Raw genomic sequence first — 10,934 nt, forward strand, 5'->3', positions numbered from 1 at the left:
ACCATCTCACACCTGTCAGAATGGCTATCATCAACAAACCAACAAATGACAAATGCTGGAAAGGATGTGGAGAAAAAGGAACGCTTCTGCACTGTTGGTGGGAATGCAGACTGGTGCACCACTGTGGGGAACAGTATGGAGTTTCCTCAAAAAATTAAAAAGGGAACTCCCATTTGACCCAGTAATCCTAATTCTAGGAATATACCCCAAGAAATCAAAAACGTCTATCAGAAAGGACATATGCATCCCTATGTTCATACAGCACAATTTACAATAGCTAACATTTGGAATCAGCCTAAGTGCCCATCAGCAGATGAAAGGATTGAAAAATCTGTGGTACATCTACATAATGGAATACTATGCTGCTGTAAAAAAGAAAGAACTCTTACCATTTGAAACAGCATGGATGGAGCTGGAGAGCATTATGCTAAGTGAAATAAAGACAATTGGAGAAAGATAAACATCACATCATATCACTCATTTGTGGAATATAGTGAACAACATAAACTGATGAACAAAAATAGACCCAGAGGCAGAGAAGCATCATCAAATATCAAAGGGAAGGCAGGGTAGGAGGAGGGGGTGTGTGTCAGAGATCAACCAAAGGACTTGTATGCATGCATATAAGTATTACCAATGGACACAGTCACTGGGGCGGGGTGAGGGCATTTGCTTGTGGGTGGGAGTGGCCAGAGAAAGGTCAATGGAGGAAAAGAAATATTGTAATAGCTATGTATGGGCTGAAGAAGGTACTTGAAATATTAGGGGGACCACTCTATAAAGTATATGATTGTCTAACCACTGTATTTTGAAACTAATACAGAATTATATTGAATGTGAACTATAATGGAAAAAAAATGATGGAAGATTGTGTTTTTCATAATAATAATAAAAAAAAATGAAATGAGCCCTGGCTAGTGTCCTCACTAGTTAGAGTGTTGGCTCATCCACTGAAGGGTCTCAGGTTTGATTCCTGATCAAGGGCACATACTGGTTTGCAGGCTCAATCCCAGGCCATGTGTGGGAGGCAACCACTTGATATGTCTCTCACATTGATGTTTCTCTCTCTCTCTCCCCCTGCTTCCCTCCCTTCCATTCTCTCTAAGTATCAGTGGAAAAAAGTATCCTAGCATGAGGATTAATAACAAAAAAAAGAGATATAACATAGGGTTATTCTTATTTCATATATTTTACTATTCATTCTGTATTGCATACTGCGGGAAGCCGGTCCTTCCTTGCTGCTTGACACAGCCGCTGCAGGGAAGAAACATCTGCACAGCATATGTTTCAAGGGACCTGGCGTATATGGCATACTGTTCTTGATATGTTTGCTCCCCTTCTTAGCGCTATGTGTTTTAACCAAGGTCACCTCACCGAGAAAGGTTGTTTCCCCAGGTGGGGATTTTTTCCCTGAAGTTAGGGACTAACAGGACAAAGGAAGGGAATAAATCCATAAAACCCCTTAACTAAGTGCCTGGCACGTTTAAGCTACATAATCTATACTTAAGATAATCTTTCAGTTACTTTCTTGTAGCTTAATAGAACAATAGAGTAACCTTGGAATGGAGATAAGAAATGCCCTAACCTTTGGAATAGAATGGGTAGGATTAAAATAAATTGGTATAAATACAGATGTAACAGGACAATAAAGACAGAACCTGGCAGGAGAACCTGGCTAGGCTGCTGATCAACTGAATGCTGCCTCTGTGTCATTCCTTCTTCGCTGACTCTGTCCACACCTTTGGGAACCCCTGGACCTGCTGGGGTTGGACCCCAACAGCATACTTTTTGCATAAAGTGAGGAAGATGTGTTTGTCCTTGTAATTTATTTGTTACTAGAGGCCCAGTGCACGTGCACAGGTCCCTAGTGGCTGCCAGCTGGAGGTGCCTTCCTCCCCTCTGACCCCCTTGCCAGCCACCTGCTGTCACTGCCAGCACAGCCCCCTGGTCAAACTCTTGGTGGAGGGGATAATTTGCATATTAGGCTTTTATTATATAGGATACTAAACTTACATTTTTTTTCTGCTTTATGGAGAATTTACTTATAACTTTTTTCTTTAAATGTTTTGAAACTACAAACACTTTGTTTATTTGTATTCCTAACCATACAGTTTTTAAGAATTTTTGAAAACCTTTCCTGCCAAGTAAACAATACCATTCTTAACAACAAAAGTGTCTAAAGATCAATTTTCAAAAAATTTTGTATCCTTATCTGGTACTTCCAACTTTCCAACAAATGTTACTGAATGCCAACTTAATATGCTCATATTTTTACTCAATTTCTACACACTTCTGCTGACAAAGAACTTAAAAAAGTACCTGTAAAATTCAGAACTGAAAGGAATTTCTATAGTCTGAACTAGATAACTGTATCTCCTTTCTTCATTTTATATTCTAATGTTAAAAACCATTTTAAAATTTAATATTAGATGACTATTCACAAAATATGGAAGGATACACCATCTAATCCTAATTTAAGATATTTCAGGAATAGAAACTGACAAGAAAAACAACACTGAGTTGTCCTAAATTAAATTACAGCAGGCTGGAGTGTGAGAGGAAGAGACAACTAGTGTTAATCTGTTAACAGAGTTAGGTTAAAAAAAAAAAGTTTTGGGCTGAAACTAATAAATACTGAAGGTTTCTGAATGTATGTAGAAACTTCAACCCCTCTTCTGGGCACTCTTTCATCTCTCATGTAGAGGTAACAGCTACCACTGCTTTCTGATTACAAATGAACTGTTCAGACTGTTGCCCACAAGCAGCAAACACTTCTTTTTATGGACTATAGTCACCTATTCAGAAACTTTCTCCCTTTCACTTTTCCAGTCCCTTTATGTAGAGCAAGGGTAAATTCTTCCAAATCAATTTCTTCCTCAAACTCATTGTCTGAGAGAGCCCCCTCAAACCCAGGATGCAGACATGTTTGTCTTCTCCACCTGCTGCTGGTGATTAGACTGTATGACCCAGGACCAGGTCCCTGTTCTGGCCAGCATGTGGCTCAATAAAACCGGTCTGTCAGAAAAACTTTCAGCCCCAGACGTGTTTAAGAAAACTTACAAATTTTGTGAAAATGTAGTGGAAATACAAATAGACTTAGCAAGATAAATTTTATGACTAAATTGTTTATATTTATTTTTTCTATGTGGTTGACATCTTAAAAATCCTTTTTAGCTTAAAAGAGAGGGCCCCTCTCAGGACAGCCAATTGTTAAAGATAGCAAATGACCCAGCAGAGTATGCCATTGCTATGCAAACAAATTAATCCAGAGCCTTATTTCCTCTGCCTTAATCATTCCAACACCAGGTGCTAGGCAATTAGGGCCCACCCCCAGAGGTTACAGCCTATGAAAATTATTCAAACTAGCAAACTATTAAATCCTAAACTATATTCTGCCCTGCCTTGCCATTCCCTCAAAAACACCAATAAAAGCGATGTCAGAGGCTTTCCCCTCACTCTTGTCCCTTCTGCCTCCTAACCTATGGACATGCTTTTTGCTGTGGCCTTTGTAGCAAGCCATGTCTCTTGAGTATAATAAATTTTGTTTCCTACACCTCTCATGCATCACTACCTCTTGTATGACATCTGACTGATGATACCAAAAAAGAACGCAACAAAAAACAACTGTACATTGTACTTTTGTGAAAACCATCACAAAGATTCACAAAAATTAAAACCTTAAAAGGATATTTTACAAAAATGATTGCTTTTAAAATCTGTAAAAGCTAAACTACAAAACCAAAAATACTGAAAGTCATACCCATGAGACAAAATAACTCATTCACTTTTAATTAATACAATCTTGAGGAAGCTAAAGTTTAAAAAAGCACAACAAAACAGTGTCTTAGCCCAGGCCGAGTGGCTCAGTTAGCTAGAACATCCTCCAGTACACCAAAAAAGGTAGCAGGTTCAATTTTTGAGCAGGATGCATACCAGAGGCATGCATTTTATTGATATTTTCTCTCTCACATCGTTGTTTCTCTTTCTCTCTATGTTTGTCTCTCTCTCCCTTCTTCTCTCTCCAAAAATCAATGAAAACATATCTCTGGGTAAGGATTAAAAAGAAACACACATAAAAACAACAACAGTGTCTTATAGAAATGAACTGTCACCTAAACCAAGTTCCAGATACACATTAGCAGTTTATGGGTGGAAAAAAGGAAGCGCTCACATCAGGCTGTAGTCTTTTCCCCCCCGGCAACTGTAGCTGCTAAACTTGGAAGGCTTCACAGACTGTCTAAGGGAAATGCTGTGGGGTCTGTATACCTTGTCTTTTTCCTCACTGTCAACTTGATGAGTATTACACTGCTGGAAAGGGGGTAAAGGGGGTTGGGAGGAGGGAATTAAATTATGTTAACAATCAGCAAATAACAAAGGTATTCCTTCATTCTAAATCTCTGGAAAGAAAGCTGTACTTCTTTCTAATTTACACTAACCCATCCCCCTTTTGTTCTTTGGAACGACAGAAAATTTATCATCATCCACTATATCTTACATCATTCCTCTATGTGTTACATATTTCTTTGCCTAGTGAATAAAATGGACATCTCATCTGAAAAGATGGAAATAAAAATGTCAACTCTAACAGAATTATGAATATGAAATAAAATATGCATTTATACACATGTATTAAAGTATTTTCATAATAAAACTTAAAAACCATTATTTAAAATACCAGCTAAGTCAGTTCCCAATTCTCAAATAAAGCAAGGATTTATCCATAGACTCTCTTTATTTGAACTATTCTCAGTAAGTGTAGTAATTTCATAATTATTTAATTATCTTTTTCGTGGAGGATGGTCTCAAATAAGAACTGCTTTTCTCTAAGTTCTACTGCAAAATCTTGTCCATAAAGAGATTCTAGTAGATAGACACTAATCCTCTAAGACAAAAAGAAAGAATTCTACAGTTTTCATCTAGCTGGCCTAACAAATATAAAACTTCATATTCATACAGGCTGCAAAATATTTTTCAGGGCTTCCTGGAACCTCTATTAATGATCTTAAGACTCTCTAAATATTGACTATGCAGGAGAAAGCCCAACCCAGAAAAGGTAAGACAGCAAAAGGCACAAAATAACATCAACCTGCAAATAAGCTAAGGGCCCTCACCACAAGGCTGGCTCCAGACTGAAACATTTCATAGGGGTAAATGATGCGTTCATAGTGAGATCTTAGCAGGGATCCAATGTTTTTGCCTGGTGGGAATTTGAGGCGCTGGGCAACTTGGGCCCATCCACAGTCCTTGCAAATAGCTGCTTAGCCACCTTCCTCCATCACAATCTAGAATAAGGAAGAGTCTAGTTAACTGTGAGCAGAGGGGAGAGATCTAAAAATAGCAATGAGGCTTAAAATATGCACACTGTGTACTCCCCCAATACCAACCATTCCAAAGACTCAAAGATTCTATCAAGAAATGTTGGCAGGCTGTATGTTCTCTCCTTTTCTGTTCAGAGACACAATGTTCAACTACAGAGGGTTTCCCAAACAACACTTATTGCTTGCTTGTCCTTTCGAAAATAGAACCACTCTTACCTTATTAAGGTTATAGAGGTCCAAGATCTTCTGCTCCACATCGGGAATTTTTAATGAAGAACCCTGGAATTCCAAGAATTTTGCAATTTGATCCAAATAGTTCAGTTTTACTCTGGTCTGAGCCTAGGAAAGAGAAAGGGTTACTCCTTAATCTGAGTTTGGTCCAGCGTAAAGTAAATGAGCAACTATCACTTTGTCCTAGCTACAGTTCTATACTAGGTTAGAGCCTAGACTTCATTGCCTAAATCACCATTACCACCTACAAAAATCAAATAAATTGATTCTGATTCTTTCATTGGAGAGGTGAAGTCAGAAAGTGATGCCGGAGTCAAAATCCTTTATCCTGAAATGTAAAACATGATCATTGGGCTCAATGAGAGCTGAACAAGAGTATTTAGGTTTAACCTATATCTTAAGATGCTTCACCCATCTAGAGTCCACAGATACAGAACTGAAGGGAAAAAAAATTTTTCCATATGTTAAAAACTTGGGCATGAAACTACTTTGTGAATTACCTTTCTGTTACCATAAGTCATTTGGGAACTTCCAACCCCTAACCATAGCCAAAATTTGTAATAGTAAAGAAAATGACAAATTATTCATACACTTTTCATATTTAATACTAAGCTAAATATAGTGTCAACTGCTTTAAAAAACAAGCTTTGCCCTGGCACCAGAAGATCTCAGATTTGATTCTGGGTCAGGACACATGCCCAGTTTTTGGGTTTGATCCATGGTGAGGGTAGTGCAGGAAGCAGTGGACTGACTTTCTGTTCTCACATCAATCTTTCTCAGTCTCCTTTCCTCTCTCTCTAAAGTCAATAAAAGGAAAAAGAGGACAAAAAAAACAAGCTTTGCCTTTCCTATTTACTGACACATTCCTAAATATAGTCCAGTTTTTCCAAGAAGAACAAACATAACCACCAGCCTTAACTGGAAATTTAGGAGACCAAATTTGTGACCTGAACTTTTCTTTTGTTAAAGAAATCAGGGAAAATCCAAAGTAATAAAATATGGGTATAGAGAGAAAAAAAATAAGAATATTCTTCTTGACAGTTCTAATTTTAGCCCATCCTATAAAAACTTAAAACTTTAATCTCTTGGCATTTTGCAAAAGACTTTCTACAAGACTAATAAATATTCTAGGAAATAATGGAGCTAAAGTTACAATAAAAATATATTTGACTTTACTTGTTCTCAACTACACTGTTATAAAACTGTAAGTAAAGTAATATTAGAGCTCATATTCCACTACAGAAAGGTGACTTTCCAGTTTACCTCTAGTTCATTTAGCCTCTGGATTCTAGGAGTAAATCTGAAGTTGTCAACTTCTACTGCAAAGGGAGGCTGCCAGTCCTAGAAGTAAACAAAGAAACAAACAAAAACCCCCACACTGGTTATTAGTAAAGGATGAAGATGATTAGAATTAGAATCATCTGTTTATCTTTTAAAACTTCAGTTGTTCTTTTTGCTCCAAAGTATAAAATTTTTTCCCTTTTAAATTACATAAATTGGAATGGGAGTGAAACTAATAATCCAAAACTCTCTTTGGTATGTGTCCTACAAAAAAGGAAACAAAAAACAAAAGCCAAGAAACTTAGACCTAAATCTGTTTAAAATGAATGAAGCACTTTATTTATTTATTTATTTTTTAATTTGGAAATATTGGGGGACCAGGCAGGCAAGTCCAACTCAAGGAGGAGGACTTCCACTGATGCTAAGGCCTCACCAAGCTTTTATTGATCTGGGATAGCCCTTAGGTAGGGAGGTTCCAATGACACACAGACTAGCTCATCAGCAGACAATTTCCAGTAATAGGCAGACTATCTAATCAACAGGGATTTACATGAGTATCTAATCAATAAGGAATTAAATGAATTAAGGTGGGGAGGATGCTTCAGCTACCATTATCTAGATTAACTGGGTGGTACACAGCTCTGACCTTTGCTAGGGCTTCAAAGGTCACCAGCTTTTGGGGTCTCTACGCTTCTCTGCTAGTGAAGATAAGAGGTGGTCTCCGACATTAGAGGACTGACCCTAGAACACAATGGGCTCTGGGCCTGGTTTGGGGGTGCTTGTGAGGGGCACCCTTACCCAGCACTTGGGTGTGGAAAAAGCCAGAACCGCAAAGCCTGTTGGCCTGCTCCGGGGCCACCAGGGATTGGCCTGGAAGCTGAGCGGATCTGCAGGGAGGTCTCACTTCCCCAAACATGCCTCTTCCGGTGTCGCAAGGAGCCTTGGGTCACCCCCTCCCTGTGTGCAACCAGAGCAAAGCACAGTTTCTGCCTCTGCTCCCCCTTTCCTGTCCCACTCGGTTGTTTTTTCCTGACCGATTCCCAGGATGCAGCCCTGAGGCCCCTGTGTCAGCGGCTTCCCCGGCTTCCCGCCTGGGCCCCGACCCCAGGACCCTGCCTTCCCGCGGCGGCACAGGCTGTCCTGGCTGGGCAGCCCCGCTCTGCTGAACTGCTCGCAGGAAGCAATAAAAGGCCCGGTCCACGTGCTGCTGGAACCGTAGTTTCCAAATCCAAGAGCAGGGCTCATCACCAGCCGGGACATGTGCCGGTCTGAGGACTTTCAGACAAAAGGTGTGAGGCCGGACCACGCCAGGGTGGGTGCTTGTGGCAGCCAGGCGCGAACCTCCTGGGAAATTCTCTCCTCTGGGGATGTCTGCCAAGGTGCCACCTGCATCTGCCAGACTCACTGCTGTGGTCGCGGCTCCGACACCAGCCACGGGTCACCGGGCACCCCTGCTCAGGTCTGCAGGGGGCAGGGTGCAAACAGGAAACCTGCTCGGTTCTACTCGCTGTGATACCTCCACGGAGACCCTGCGAAGGCTTTGCAGGTGCTCTGACTCCGTCTCCCATGGGTTCTTAAAAACGTGAGCCTTTAAAAAATATCGCTACAACCACTTAAGTATCTGCAGTAAATGCAGCAATGACCTGTTTCACAGGGCAGGGCCGCGCTGTGCTCCGCCAGAGATAAATGATGCAACGTGCCCCTCGCGCTCACACCTGAGTCCCTCTTGTGGGCATGAAATTATGAAGTGCTGGCGGAGGTCTGGGGTGGTGCTCGCTCACTCGGGCAGCCCCCACTCCTCCGAGATCAATAGGAAGTAATAACACCTGCCTCCAGGCTGGGGGAGGGGTAAATCGAATGAAGCACTTTAATAAGATCTGGCCTATTTCTGTTATGATGAAGATAAACTAAATGCAGCTAAAACATTGTTAGATTTCAAAAAGTTGGTTATTACCTCTTCTGAGCATTAGCAATCTGTGAAACCTGATTAAAAATATGTTAGTAATACTGAGAAAAGCATATCCATCCAATTAGATGGAAACCAGTGTTATAGTTAGGCAGAGCAACTCACAAATGAGCCATATGCTATGAAGAAGTTGACACTATAGATATCATATTAGTAGTTTAAACTGGCGGTCTAGGATCATTGCAGTATGCATGGTCAAATACCTGTTTCAATGAGAAGTTCTGAGTATATGAAACCAAGAAGAATGTTTAAGCAAAATAATACCAGTTTAATTGTGATGGCGACTCTATATTGCTTTTTAATCTAATCTATGTCTGGTTAAAGACATCTGAAGTCATAAGGGAAAATGCAATCATCCCAAGGCTCTGGTTAGTAAGAAAAATTCTCAATTTTTTGTAGCTTAGGTTACCTATGAAGTAATTCTTAATATGTTGACTCTGAATTCTTTCAGGGAAAATGGGCGTTGGATTTTCTCTTCTTAACTGCTTCGTGCTGAGGAGGGACTGAGTTTTCTCTCAGAGCCAAGAGATCCTTGCTGTCTGTCAGAGCAACGATAAGGCCTGGGCACAGAAGGAGGTGTTTTTGTGACCTGATGGAAACATTTCAGTTTTAATAACCTCTATTGAAATAGAGTTTTTCTCCTCAAAATTACCTATATGTTTATCAGAAAACCAAATTAAGAGCAATTTATCTATTGTATTCAATTTGGCCTGATGTTTGCATAAGCACAACAAGAATGATAACTGATTGCCTTTGCCGGAATTTCATGATTGAATCTTAATGTGCCCCGTAGGGCCAGTAAGCCAAGCCATCCAGCTGCCATCAGGCCTGTCTGCAGTATCTGCTTAGTTAGGTGAGTCCCTCACCTGTAGCGAATCCACCTGGGCCCACGCCCTATGCTTTAAGGCCCATCTCAGTAGCCCTTCTACTCATCGCGGCCCAGAGTGCATGGGGGTTCTGCAGGGACGCAGAGGCATCCTTATTGCTCCCCTTCTACTCTGACCAACTGCCAGTGATGGTAGGGCAGGCAAGTAGGTCACCTAAATACTCAAATGCAAAGGGGTCAAGTCTTTTGGACAAATAGTCTACCAACCTTTTCTAGGGGCTGAGACTTTAGGTGAGTACCTCTTTGGCTATGCCCTCTGTCTCACATACCTAGAGGTGGAAATAGTTACATCTGGTAGCCCTAGTTGGCCCATCATCCTTGCTCTGCTCATGTCTGTCTAACTGCCTAATATATTACCTCAAGGATCCTGGCTCTGAATTCTTTCAGGGAAAATGGGCGTTGGATTTTCTCTTCTTAACTGCTTCGTGCTGAGGAGGGACTGAGTTTTCTCTCAGAGCCAAGAGATCCTTGCTGTCTGTCAGAGCAACGATAAGGCCTGGGCACAGAAGGAGGTGTTTTTGTGACCTGATGGAAACATTTCAGTTTTAATAACCTCTATTGAAATAGAGTTTTTCTCCTCAAAATTACCTATATGTTTATCAGAAAACCAAATTAAGAGCAATTTATCTATTGTATTCAATTTGGCCTGATGTTTGCATAAGCACAACAAGAATGATAACTGATTGCCTTTGCCGGAATTTCATGATTGAATCTTAATGTGCCCCGTAGGGCCAGTAAGCCAAGCCATCCAGCTGCCATCAGGCCTGTCTGCAGTATCTGCTTAGTTAGGTGAGTCCCTCACCTGTAGCGAATCCACCTGGGCCCACGCCCTATGCTTTAAGGCCCATCTCAGTAGCCCTTCTACTCATCGCGGCCCAGAGTGCATGGGGGTTCTGCAGGGACGCAGAGGCATCCTTATTGCTCCCCTTCTACTCTGACCAACTGCCAGTGATGGTAGGGCATGGGCCTGATGCTCCAGCAGGATACCAGGCTTTTCCTGTGGCACTCTTATTGGCTTCAAGTCTTCAGAGTCTAGACAGGTCTCTTTAAAACATGATACTCCAGTCAAAGTTTTCGGTTAATAAAACCACTATTAGGAACCAGTCTTATTGAGTCTATGCAAAGAAATGTATTGCCATGATTTATTAAGCATTGCCAAATTAAGGAGGAATTATATAAGGAGAAAAATATACTGACCTGCTTTATGATTTTTTGATTTTCCTTGCCAGTCCCTTTTCATGGACTCTTCAGA

General features: G+C 40.8%; 1 protein-coding gene across 1 annotated transcript in view; it reads right to left on the reverse strand.

Moving 5' to 3' along the window:
• The window catches only part of LOC102251810 (lysine-specific demethylase 5D), an 80,200-nt gene that overhangs the window by 63,616 nt on the left and 5,650 nt on the right, over window positions 1-10,934 (reverse strand). The window contains 5 exon segments of the mRNA XM_005867174.2: window positions 4,172-4,192; window positions 4,195-4,308; window positions 5,112-5,282; window positions 5,535-5,657; window positions 6,813-6,890. Coding sequence (XP_005867236.2) covers window positions 4,172-4,192; window positions 4,195-4,308; window positions 5,112-5,282; window positions 5,535-5,657; window positions 6,813-6,890 — 507 coding nt within the window.

This window comes from Myotis brandtii, unplaced genomic scaffold (genome assembly GCF_000412655.1).
Source record: "Myotis brandtii unplaced genomic scaffold, ASM41265v1 scaffold2447, whole genome shotgun sequence".
NCBI lineage: Eukaryota > Metazoa > Chordata > Mammalia > Chiroptera > Vespertilionidae > Myotis > Myotis brandtii.